We start from the raw sequence: 13,323 nt of genomic DNA on the forward strand, positions 1-13,323 counted from the left end.
GTCTAGCGAAACACGTGACTTAAAATCTCCCCCCGGCGACATGTGACGCCACCGCTGATTGGCTAAAATATGTTTGACTGATAAATATTCTTTTGACTGTACAATCCAATACAAACATTCAAGTGACTAAGTGGAATTGCCAAATACATACTGGTTCTAATTTTGAAGGAATCATGTGATTGAAATATTAGTCGATCAATTACTAATATAATATATAATTTCTAATAATATACTGTATAATATAATAATATATAATAAAGTTCTACCTACCTGCCTACCTACCTTAAAACTTAGCAAGTTTATTTATAAAGAGGACGCAGATCACTCTGAACAGGTTACTAACCCAGAACTAAAATACAAAACACCAGAAATAATGAATGAAAAAACTAAACTAGAGAATTCGAGAATGTATATAAGGCTTTCAATATGTGCACATTTTAACTTTCAAGTTTGAAATGTATGTTACATAAAACTAGTATAAGCGGATTTTTTCTGGACTTTAACACAGTCTTAAAAACACCCCGGTTAAGTAGTGCCCAGGGCCACTTTACAATAAAATAAAAATATACTTAAGAAACTTTTATTGCCAGTGATGTAAACACAACACAGGGCTTTTTTTGTGGTGACATTACAGAATAAAACAATGAAATAATATGAATAAAATATTTACACTTACATAAAACAATACAAAAACTTCAATAATTAATAGCAATGAAAAATAAATAAAACAAAATATATAATATAATTTAAATTGGGGGAAAAACATGGTATCTAAAGTATTTAATTGATTAAAAGTAAAAAATAATTTGGATAATTACCAATGTCATTTTCTCGGGGAGTTTTACAGGAACTTAATATTGCTTGTAGTTTTGTGTGGATTTGTTCAGTTGTTGGTTTTAGACAAATTTTAGTGAGGAAATTGGAGGAAAAATATCCTTTATTATTCTTATTATTGTGTGAGTGTATTATATCATTTTGTTTTGGACAAATGCATGTGGTTCATGTTTCAATATTTAATAATAAAGGAGATCTCCAGAGGCATAAATAAAGTCAATCTAATCTAAAGAACCTAAATAATGATAACAATACTTCGAAGAGGAAAACAGCGCCTCCCTCTGGGTAAAAGTGACATAACCTCTTTAAAGAACAAACGATTACTAATGTAGAGGGTCTCATTCTGGACACATGTATTTTATTTTTCATAAACAGAAACCAATAAAATGAACACAAAACGAACATTTTTATTTAAATTCAAAATACAAAAATAATTGATTTAGTGTAGTACGCTTTTTTTTTTTAAATACCTTTGTTTCAGTTTATGCTCTTGAGTGAGATCTCCTTTTAACAGACGATCTCTGGCAGTCACCGTAGCTTAGCAACCCGTAAATAGCGTGGACACAACCTTTATCCGTTAGCCACAAAAAATCGGTATTTTCTTTACTGTTTACTTAATATTTATTGAAGCGGGTTTTTTATTTTGTCGTCATATTGTTATAGAAACAAGTGATACAACTTAAAAAATATATTTATAAAAAAAAAATAGCGACTTTTTGGAGAGAGAGGTGGGTCAACAATGTAGTTTATTTCTTTTATCTTCTCATCGTTCTTTAAATCCGTGACTTTGAAGTCGTCTCGTCAACAAGATCAGAGAAAACCCATAGAGTTGAACAATTGATAATAGTCGTCGAGCGGGACCGCACTTGAAATCCGAGCCCGTGGATCCACTCACGTTTAGAAAAAAAAAAAAGAAAAAAGAAAAGTGGAGTCAAGAGACGATGATAACGGAAAAGTTCAGCGTGACTTGTGACGGACAAGTGTCGCGTCAACAGGTCGCTTGCTGTGCGACCCACTGTGGAGTTCCACTGAACGGCAACGACCTGCTCGTCTACTCGGCCGTGGACGGCAAGCAGGTGGTCATTTATTTTTATTTTTTATTATTATTTGCATTCGTGAATAAATTATAACTTGCCAAAAACCCCACAATACATAGTTTAAACTTTTTTTTAAAATTATTTTTGATCATGGTAATAGCATTTCATAATAATATAATATATGTAATATCATAATATATATATTTTTTTCTCCAAAGACTTTGCTTTTAAAAGGTCACCATGGTGAGATTGACGCCATGACTTTCGGTAACGGCAGCAGTTCTGTCCTCCTCTGTTCAGCATCTGCTGACTATATCATTGTCTGGGACGTTCAACTGTGCGAGCAGAGGGTGAAAGAAGGTAAAGTTGAATTTCCAAATGATATATTTCAGTACACGGTAGACGTATGAGAAAAAAGTTTGACAATGCTTCCCTCTAGTGGACAATTGTGGCCATATTGTAATCGTGGCATGAGAATATTAAAGGGTTGAGTTCAATGCATCAATAGTTAAAACTTACATTTTTTCAGGCAGTGAATATCTTTTTGTTTTAATAATTGAATTCCCTAATATCTGTATTTTATTTCTATTTAGTTAGTAGTTGTGTTGATGTATGTTTATTGTTGTCACTTGTTTTTTGATTGCCCAAAAACTAAAACTAAAATTCTTGGAGGCGTGAAACGTTTTTATTTAAACAATATAATAATGTAACCATGGATTCCGAATTAAAAATACATATTTTAGTTATATCAACACCAAGATAAAATATGATAATGATTCAACACTTGTTTTATGATTTCCCAAAAACTATTTATTTATGTTTATTGAAAGGATTTGTTTTCGAATAATTTAATTTAATATTTAAAAAGTAATATTTAAGGTTTACATTTATTTAATTGAATTAAAAAATTGAAAATATTAAAAATATTTGTTTTCAATATTCCAATGATAACTTTAACTAAATTCCATGTTTTTATTCGTAACTCTTTAAATTGAATATAGAAAATGTTGGTATGATCGTGCCAGTATTTTTCTACTGATATAAAAAGATAGAAACTAAAAAATATTGATTGAATATACCGTAAAATTATTTGCATTTGAATATCAAACTCTATGTGTAAAACAATCGTTAATTTTTAAAATACACATTTATATAATAATAAAAAAACAACAATATAACCTTAAAGAGATTATTGATTTAAATAATTCAAATTTAACCATTCAATATGCTTCCATAATGAAAAATACCTTCATTCTTCCCACATGATAATTTCAACATTAATCTGTTGATTCAGGTAAAGTTGCTGCTGGGACAGTTATTGGGACTTTACTGGGTCACACAGTCCACATGACGTTCAGTAAGTCTAATGAGCGAGTGGCTGCTTGCTGTGGAAGTACAGCATATGTCCTGAACTCAAAGGTACAAGTGGCTTCTTGTTCATTTACATTTTCCTTTAACAACTTCACTTTTTTTTTTAACATGGTTTGTTTATAATTCCAAAAAGAGACAAGAGGAAATCTCAACACTGACTGGTCACCTGGGACCTTTAACATCAGCAGAATTCTGTCCCTGGAACGAGGATATTCTCGTGACAACATCAGAGGATCGCACTTTTAGGGTAATAAGTTACTATAAACACTGTCTTTTTTATAAAGAAAGAAAAAAACTTGTTTGTGCTGTTCCTAGGTGTGGGATTCCATCACTAGAACAGTCCTCTATCAGTCATTTGTGTTATCAGGTACAACTTGTTTTCCCAATCAGTTAAAAAAAAAAGTGTATTCGTGAAGTGTTATAGACATTCATTTCTTCTTTGCTTCAGCTACACCACTGCTTAGTGTTCTCATGTTGGAGAAGAACAGGCATGTGATCACGGGCTCCGCCGAGGGACAGGTGCTGTTCTTTCAGTTAAAGAATTCCGCTTGGATTTGATCGAACCATGATGAACACGTGCAATTCATTTGCTTTAGGTCTGGTGTTTCTCTCTCGACGATGACTTCAAATGTCAGCTGGTGACCAAAATGGATCTCCAGGTGATGGAGAAGAGACGTCTTGCAGGTGATATAAGCAGCAACACACCACTCCGGTGATATTATAAGCGTGGATAGAATTGTTATGGGATGTTTTTTAAAGGGCAACTGATGTGGAAAAAACAGCTTTTCTAACTCACTCACATGCTTCAAATGTTGAAGTCTTCCTCTCCAAGATGAGTCCCTCATCATCATGATGTTTTAAGTCACATCTTTATAAAGTTCTCCCTCTCGGCAAACAAGAGGTTACGAGAGCCCATTACGTCATAATGAAGCCCACTATGATGTAATAATGGGTTCACTCCCCCAGCCAGCTGTAATTACGCCCTGATTTGTTTATACAACCAGTCCCTTGGTGATGGAGACTACGGGGATTGATGACGTGTTTGACCAATCAGGGCCGAGTGGGTGTGGTTATGGTAAACAAGATTTCATCTCCAGGAAAAAAAAGTGTTTCCAGTGGGCGGGGCTTTACCACATTTTCTAATGTAGAAATTTCAATGACAAAGATGTACAAACAGACACATACTGATGAGTACATTAGAGGTCCAAGATCCAATTAAGACACACTTAAATCGACACATTGGTTGCCCTTTAAATTAATTATATACCTTAAATGTGTTTTAAAAGTCGACTTAATATCACAAAATGAGTTTTAATATTGAGAAAATATATTTACTTACCTACTTTGCTCAGCTTCTGTTACATACTGTAACGTGGCCCTTTTTTTATTATGCATATTTACCATTTTAAATGCTTATTTTAAAGGATATGCATTAAACAGGTCTTGCCTTTGTTAACTACACATTAAAAACAATGATAAGAAATGTGTTTTTTTTGCCCATCGGTCTTTACCGAGTTATACATCTTATTAAGACATTTTCCACAGATTATTGATCATCTGTATGTTAATAATCTCTTGATTAAATATTGCCATGTTTGTTTAATGTATAAAATGACAATATAACATATGTAACTCTACTTCTGCACTTATTTTTTCCAGTACAATCATCTGTCAATAATATAGAAATCTCGAAAACGGTCTTGAAAATGGCTTTATACCGCTCACCGGAAGACTCCACAACCGCACGGGCAAAGTAAGTCGACCATCTTTTTTTAAGATACTACTTAACGTTTAAATCCTGATGCAATGTGTGCCATGTCACTTTTTAAATAAGAGTGAAACCTTTCTACCGCCACTGAAAATATTCTCCGATTTGACATAAAACGTCTCCGCGGCGGCGTTTATCTTCGTCAGCTTGCACAGAAGCAGTTGGAAAATAATGATCCAATAAAGTGCGGAACCATGCTTAAGCTCTCCACAATATCATAACCTCAGCATGGAGCCCCACGCGGGAAAGCAATACTCGCAGAGGAGCCATTCGTCCTGAGGATCCATCACTCCATACTTCCTTTTCTTTCGTCCTTTAGCAGCAGTTTCCATCTTACCGACTTTTAATAGTTGAGTGCGTCAACTCGAAAGGAAACTTAAATTAAACCCCACGGTCTCATACTATGTAAATGTTTTACCGTTAGTATGTTTTTTCAGTGTGTGGTTACAATGTCTTGTCAAGTCAAGAATGATAAGCAGTTTTCCATTCTTTTTCCCGACGGCTTCTGCTGGGACAACAGCTGGATATGTATCGGAAGCACGGATGGACTTTATGTGGTGGATCTGGCAACCTCAGACCTCCGAACTGTGATATATTTCAGAGGTATGCTACATGCGCTCTTGTTTTTTTCAAACCCACTACAATTTAATTGAAAGGTTTCATAATGGATTTCCACTGTAAAGTTGCATTACATTACAATTCATCTCTCAAATAGGATTATATACGTATCTTCTCAGATTACCCTACACTGGGAATTCCGATGGCGGCTTCCTGGTGCGTTTCCAATATGGATAACAACACTGTGAGTAATCTTACCCTTTCTAATGTCTAACCTCCGTCAAGAAGGTTATGTGTGTTTTGTTTTGTTTTTAAACCAAAATAATATTTTAAAAAATCATAAAATATTCAGGGTAATGTCTCTAGTGGGTCAGATATTTGTTCAAAAGGGTCAAAAACAGTGGCTGTGTCCCAAACCATGCACTTCTCTGAGTGCACTGGTTTATAGTACAGATTAAGATAGTGCATGTACTTGGCCAGTGAGCGAATTTTCCACAGGTAGTACCGTCTCAAATCAAACTCTGCCGCTAAACACTTTGACTCGACAGCTTCTTCTTCTACTACTTTTTAACGCGTATTGCAACCGTTCGTTAGAACTCTATTGCCAATACTTGACAGCACTTTTCGCCAATTGAAACAAGTTATATAGTTGTGTTTCATTGTGTTATTATTATTTTTTTCGTCAGTGACGTAGCTTCCGTTTAGCGTCACTAAGATGGCGGCCATTAAGGGTGGAAAGTGTCCATCGATCCACACTCAATTCTATGGCCATTTGAGTGCTCATTGTGCGCTACATTTTCGCACACTGCTCATTGGGACGCACTTTTGCACCGAAAATATTAAGTGCAAGTGCAGAAGTGCGTGATTTGGGACCTGCACAAATGCGTGACTCCATTTACAAATGGCAATAAAAGTTTCTGCTTTTTATTTCGCACACAGGTTACGTTTTTTGTGAGCTCTTTACTCAGCACCATTGTGGTGCTGCTGGAGTTCAGCTTGTCCGACAACAACAGAATCTCAACCGGAAATGAAATATTTTCTGTGTTTGCAAGGTAAATATTTTTGTTGATAATAATGATTATTCATTTTATTTAAAAGGCGCCTTTAAAAACACCATACAGTGAGATTTAAAAGCAACAGTGTAAAAGACAGTAGTAAGATAGTAGTTAAGAGAAATAGGAACGTTTTTTTTTAAAGAGAACTACAACACATTGACACTTTAAAACAAGAATAACAATGAATAAACCACACAAATAGGTCTGTTTTTATGTGAGTTTTAAAAACAGTCAGTGTGTTACTGATTCCAATGTATCCCTGTGTTGTGTGTGTTTACTCCGGTTTCCTCCCACAGTCCAAAAACATACAGAGGTTAATTAAGAACTTGGGAAATTGTCTGAATAGGTATGAGTGTATGTGTGAATGGTTGTCTGTCTTTGTGTGTCCTGCAACAGACTGGCGTCCTGTCCAGGGTGTCCCCCGCCTCTTGACCGATGATTCCCTATAAGGAAATAAGCGGCACAGAAAATGAATGAATGAAAATGATAGCAAATATATCATGTGTTTAAATAAGAGAAGGAGATTTAGTAGTGAGTAACAAAAAGCCTTGATATATCCATAACATGGGATTTAAATATGAATAGATAATACACACAATAATAGTTACATACTTTCAACTGTGATTCAAAATGCAATCATGAATAACGGAGGAGAAAACCTAATAATAAATAATCAATAATATTTATAGAAAAGAAAAGAGTCGCTTAAATCTGCAGTTCTGCAGAGTCACAGAATTATTCGACACCTCGTCTATGTTTTTAGTTATTATTAACCTTTATTTAACCAGGAAATGTCCCATTGAAATTAAAAAATATTTTTTAAGGGAGTCCTATTTGTGGTCCCCTCACACTCGTGTAGTTTCACCTGTGTCTGAAATGCCTTATGAAAATAAATAATCGGACACAGATGCTTCAATACAACATGAAAACTATGCACTGAGGTAAACGCTTCAGCGACTACTAAAAAAAAATAAAAAAAAGAATGCATGATATTATACATACATCTCATCTTCATCATACGTTATAATGTCATCTCTATGTATCTTGTCAAGGATCTAAAAATAAATGCCCTAGACTAGATTATTAGAAATATATATTCCTAATTTTCTTCAGTTATTTGAATCTTTATTCATCTCGATAGACAGAAAAAATAATAAAGACGATTTAAAGCGGACACATAAGAGTGACCCGTGTCTGCCAATGAACCCCAAAATACATGAGTTTTTCCCTCTGACTATACTGAAACTGCCTTTGTTTATCTTTCCATATTAAACTTCATTATCTCTGCCATCTGTTTTAAATAGTGCTGACTAATACAAGGAGCAGTCATTTATAATGGTATCATGGAAAAGGTCGAAGGTTTTTATTTCCAGAACGTTTTTTTTTTTTTTTCCCCCCTGGTTCACTTCACCCCTCCCTTGTTTTCAGCTCAACGCCACTCCGTGAATCGCCCCTGAACGCCGAGTTAAAGAGGAAGGAGCCCAACCATTCATCCAAAAAAGGTCAGCGTCAGTGACTTTTTGTAGACACTTAACTCCCCCCACAGTTATGCACACACAAGTAAAATAAAAAATAAAAATGGAAAACTGCTGTTTGACGGCTGTTGGTTTTAAAATTATGGTCCATTTTATAGCTCATGATGATTGGCTCATATTCTGCTTTGCTTGGCCTCCAGTTCTCCTACTACCCTTATTCTCGCTCAGACTCATAGTTAGTGAGCAAATGTTTGCTCCCAAAGTAGCATGAATGACATTAAATTAATTTTGTGACATAAAACATTTTAATTTGGGGAGATTCCTTACCCTAGTTGTCACATGTTCCACTGTAAAATAAGACAATTTGTGGTTTCTTAAGACTCTGGCAAAAAAAACAAACTCCACTGAGCAAGATGGTTTATAAGCTGCCCTCGTGGAGATGTAATGCTGATGTTGGTTGAACGTCCCCCAGCTGGAGTGAAGTGAGGCACTCGTGCCAGACTCAATAGGGGATCTTCATGAAAGTCTATACGTGTTGCGTGACTCCACTGTCGGACCAAAAAAACCACAATCCATTACAGACCCAAAACCCACCTTAGTGCCTCTATATGCATTTGTGTTCGGAGGGATGTCTGCAGGATAGTATACAAATTACACCATAAACCTCTGAGGCGACTGGAAAAGAAAAATGTTCCCACACGTCAGCCTGGTAACAGTCAGAAGGAGCTCTTTTTAAAAATAAAGATACTGCTGTCATCACACCAGCTTGTAACAGTCACGATGAACCAGAGCTTCAATCTTGGGACTTTCGCTCAGCGTTGAAATGTATCAACATCTCATATGTGTATCTTTATCATTTTACATATTGTGTTCGGGGGAAAAAACATGATTAATTTGACACACACTTTAAATTAAACTAGTGAATTGTGTGAGTCGTGCTTGTATTCATCTCACACCTGTACAGTTCAGGGCAGATCAGATCTGGGAAAAGTGTGGCCCTCTAGTCATAATAATACTATTAAACTGACATGATTCAGAAAATATTCCCCGTTCAAGTCTACATTTAACTTGTTAAAGATTTTTGTTTACTTTTTTTCTTACTGTCTTTTTTATAGGTGATATTTTTTTAGTAGTGCTTTTCGATCATATTTTAAATGAAATTTAACACTTATTTATAGCATTTACCACTTTTTAGATTGCTGTATTTTAAATTGTAAAATACAGTGGTATGCAAAAGTTTGGGCACCGCTCTAAGATTTCATGATCATTTCGATAATTACTTAATAAGAGAAAATCGCAGCTACAAGATTTGATTTCCTACAGAGATGTAGACATTTGAGAGTGTTTTCCAGACAAAAAGAGTAGCAATACATAGTTTTATTATAATAAAATGAAATGTTATGTGCAAAAGTTTGGGAACCCTTTTAATCACATTCATTTCAAGACATGTAGGGATTTATAGCCGACAGGTTGCAGCACAAAATTGCTTTGATTAGCTTTTGAGATCTTCAATTACAAAGACATGATAAGAGATGTTTAACAGGACTGGACTGGACTGTCTGTCCGTCTCCACTGTCAGAAATGTAGTGCAGAAATGGAAGGCCACAAGGACAGTCCTTGTAAAGGAAATATGTGGTAGGAAAGGCTCAGGCGAAGGATGGTTAGAATGGTCAGGGACAAACCACAGACCACCTCCAGAGAAGTACAAGAACATCTGGCTACTGATGGTGCAGTCGTTCCACAATCCAGCGTACTTTGCACCAGGAAAAGCTCATTGGGCGAAGCGCAAAAAGCCTTTCTTGAGTGTTCGTCGCATGAGGTATGCAAAAACCAGAAGCATTTTTGGAAAAAAAAAATACTGTGGTCAGTGGAGACTTAGATAGTTATTTGGTCAGAACAAGAGGAGGTATGCATGGCGGAAAAAATAACCCTCACTGAATTCCATGAGAAGAACTTGTTGCTTAATGTGAAATTTGGTGGAGGGTCCCTCATGTTATGGGGGCTGTGAGGCTAGCACAGGGACTGGAAAACCTTGTTAAAGTATCACAAGAATGTTCAAGAATCAGTCACAAAGTTGAAGCTTCGCCAGGGTTGGATTTTTCAGCAGGACAATGATCCTAAGCACTGTTCAAAATCCACCAAGGAATTCATACAGAAGCACAAGTACAATCTTCTGGAATGGCCATCCCAGTCCCCAGACCATCATTTAAAATGTATGGATTGATTTGAAGCAGGTTGTCTGTGCACGGAAGCCAAGAAATCTGACTAAATTGGAGGCATTTTGTATGGTGAAAAGAGCCAAAATATCAACTGCCAGACTTCAGGGACTTATTTTACAATTTCCTTTCATTATTATTTTTTTTAAGGTTCCCCCATTATATTCAATACTTTATTTGTCCCATCTCTCTTAAGGCTTGACAGCCACATGTAACAGTGACTATTTATAATGTGGCCCCTGATGAATTTGAATATCCCACCATGGTTCTAGATAGTCTAGCTTAAAAGTAAAATGTAATACTTTACATTTTTTCTCCGTACAAATAAATCTCCAATCTTTTTTAATCACTGTATCGTGATACAGTGTCCTTATTTTGAAAGGCCACTAGATGGCAGTCTCTTCTAGCTTTCAGAGCTATTCATGGTCAGGCTCCTCCTTACATCAATGATCTGATCCAGCCTTACACCCCAGCTTGGGCTCTGAGGTCTGTGGATCAGAATCTACTTATGGTTCCACGCACACGGCTCAGGACCAGAGGAGAGAAATCTTTTCAGGCTGTTGCTCCTAAGCTTTGGAACAATCTTCCTCTCTCTTTGCGCTTGATGGAGTCTACTGACTCCTTTAAGAAACATCTTAATACGTTTCTATTTGTTCAGGCTTTTCCTTGAATTTCTCGAACTCCTGTGTTGTTCTCAGTATTATCTTGATCTTTAAAGTATATACTTTTTTGAATATTGTTTTGATTGTTTAAGCGGTTTGTGACCCTGGTCTCGAAAAGCGCTATATCAATAAATATTACTTACTTACTTACTTACTTCTTTATAATTTTTGTTTCTTATCTACTAATGGCATACCTTTACAATTTATAGTGCCTATATATAGTGTATATTGATACAGCGGCTTCTCCAGACAGTTTTAATAAATACAATCTAACTCAGTTTTGAACAATCATCTGCTACAGCAATAAAATCCACAACTTTTCTAATTGAATTGTGTGTAATCTTTGCTGGAAAGCTAAATATAACTACAGTATAGCCCACATGTATCCTCTGTGCTTCACACAAGTGTCCTCAGCCAACATTCCGTATGCACCGCCTGCTCCTATAGAATCTCTAGAAAGACTTGTTAATGACCCACATTTGAAGGTTCAACAAGTCTGTAAATCGCTCAAGAGACTTTAGTTACAGTCCAAACAATATCAGACATGTCCTTTATGGTTTCAATGGCTTAAACATTATGAGGTGGCTGATTTATGGGTCAGCAGCTGATTCCAAAGGAGGTCAGTATTCCATGAGTTTTCAGTCCCGAGCCAACCGACGTGTCAAATAAATATTCTACCCTCCAAATGTGCACATTTTTGACGAGGGTTTGATTTCAGCTTAAAGGCGTTTGCTGTTAACATTTCCAGCTCCTATAAAATGCATATCCAGACTCATAAAAATCACTAAAAAATGTTAATTTTTTAGAGTGTGAAGTAAGAATTGAATACTCTACAAGTCAAGATTATGTTGAGAAAAAATCTTACCAAAGCCAAACTGCATTAGGGAAACAAACAATTCAAGCATACAGAGAGATTAAACATGCATTTAAAATGAATGTGTACATTATTAGTTAGTTAACTTTAACTTTTAATATAATTTATTTGTTTAACTAAAACTATAGTAAGTGTTTGTAGTTCTAATATTTCATCCCAACAGATCTATATAATATTAAGATGTTTTTCATTTTCTGTATTTAATGTATATTTTACAACTGGACTTTTCAAATAAATCTGAAAATAATATCTCTTGTTACCCTAATTAGAAATAATTTTGCTTAGTTTTAATCAGACATGATAATGATGTGACCTGCATACATTGAAAGCATGTAGGTTGTTTTTTTAACCCTTGTGTTGTCTCTGGGTCAAGATGAACGACCTCCCAAATGCAGGGGTGGAGGTCGTTCACCTTGACCCAGAGACAACACAAGGAATAAAAAATGTATAATTTGTTATGAGCAACAGGCTTAAAACCTGATACATTGTTATTAATAACTAGTGGGTCATTGATAAGGCCTCATGAAACAGCTAATGAGGTATCATGATACAGTGTCTTTATTTTGAAAGGCCTCTAGATGGTGCTATTTGCTTTATAATATTTACCTCTAATCTACTATTTCATTGAAACATGGCGTACGTCCTTTTCATCAAATTAAATTAAAAACATATTTATAATCAAATAAATGAATTTAGATTTCTGTAATGTTTTAGTTATGTTTCTACATTCCTATGTTGTACCAAAACACATTTTAGTTTTACAGAAGTGTCAAAGATGCAATAAACAGCCTTAAAAAATGTGAAGCGATAATGGAACAAAGTACGCTGAAATGTTTTAATTAAAGTGCAGAAGAAAAATGAGCGCACAGTTAATTGTTGACAGAAGGCGTCATCAGCGCAGGAAAATATTTGCTCAGAATTTCGCCACAGTAGTGTGACGATGAAAAGATAACAGACAAATGAGGCTTCCAGATGGAATGTTTCCTAGGTCGGAGTAGGTTTTTTTTTTTTTTTCCACTTTTCGCTTGTTTTAAATAATTTGTTTTAGATTAATGTAGTGCTTTAATATGTATTAATGTTAAATGATTTGAAGTAAGAAAAATGGGAACACATACAATGTTTTTTTTAGTGATTATACGTAATAATTCACAACAAAAAAAAGCATCAGTAATATGACAAAAAACTGATTTCAGACATTGCCGGTTTTCTTTCCATCCTTCTAGATTCCGTTATTTATTTTGGATTATGATTTTAAAAACAGATCTTCAACTGCTATAGCCATTAATTTAAGGAGGGAAAGAAAACAGATTAGCATTTGGTTGACGTAAGAGAAATGATAAATCGTTGTCAAAGGGCTTTGTGACGTTCTTCCTTTTAACATTCTGTTTGACAAACGGGGCATTTGGAAAGTCAAGTTGGGTGGAAAAAATGATCTGGTTGAAACATTGCAAAAGGATGGAGAGCGAATCGGGA

General features: G+C 35.2%; 1 protein-coding gene across 1 annotated transcript in view; it reads left to right on the top strand.

Moving 5' to 3' along the window:
- The first annotated feature begins 1,425 nt into the window (after positions 1–1,425).
- The window catches only part of wdr27 (WD repeat domain 27), a 35,884-nt gene continuing 23,986 nt past the window's right edge, over positions 1,426–13,323 (top strand). The window contains exons 1-12 of the mRNA XM_087802410.1: positions 1,426–1,910; positions 2,090–2,231; positions 3,166–3,290; positions 3,376–3,489; positions 3,558–3,609; positions 3,691–3,761; positions 3,839–3,926; positions 4,902–4,995; positions 5,531–5,613; positions 5,748–5,812; positions 6,508–6,620; positions 8,052–8,125. Coding sequence (XP_087658536.1) covers positions 1,776–1,910; positions 2,090–2,231; positions 3,166–3,290; positions 3,376–3,489; positions 3,558–3,609; positions 3,691–3,761; positions 3,839–3,926; positions 4,902–4,995; positions 5,531–5,613; positions 5,748–5,812; positions 6,508–6,620; positions 8,052–8,125 — 1,156 coding nt within the window. The 5' untranslated portion in view covers positions 1,426–1,775. The remainder of the gene's footprint in view (positions 1,911–2,089; positions 2,232–3,165; positions 3,291–3,375; positions 3,490–3,557; positions 3,610–3,690; positions 3,762–3,838; positions 3,927–4,901; positions 4,996–5,530; positions 5,614–5,747; positions 5,813–6,507; positions 6,621–8,051; positions 8,126–13,323) is intronic.

This window comes from Callionymus lyra, chromosome 11 (assembly GCF_982586985.1).
Source record: "Callionymus lyra chromosome 11, fCalLyr1.hap1.1, whole genome shotgun sequence".
NCBI classification, from domain to species: Eukaryota; Metazoa; Chordata; class Actinopteri; order Syngnathiformes; family Callionymidae; genus Callionymus; species Callionymus lyra.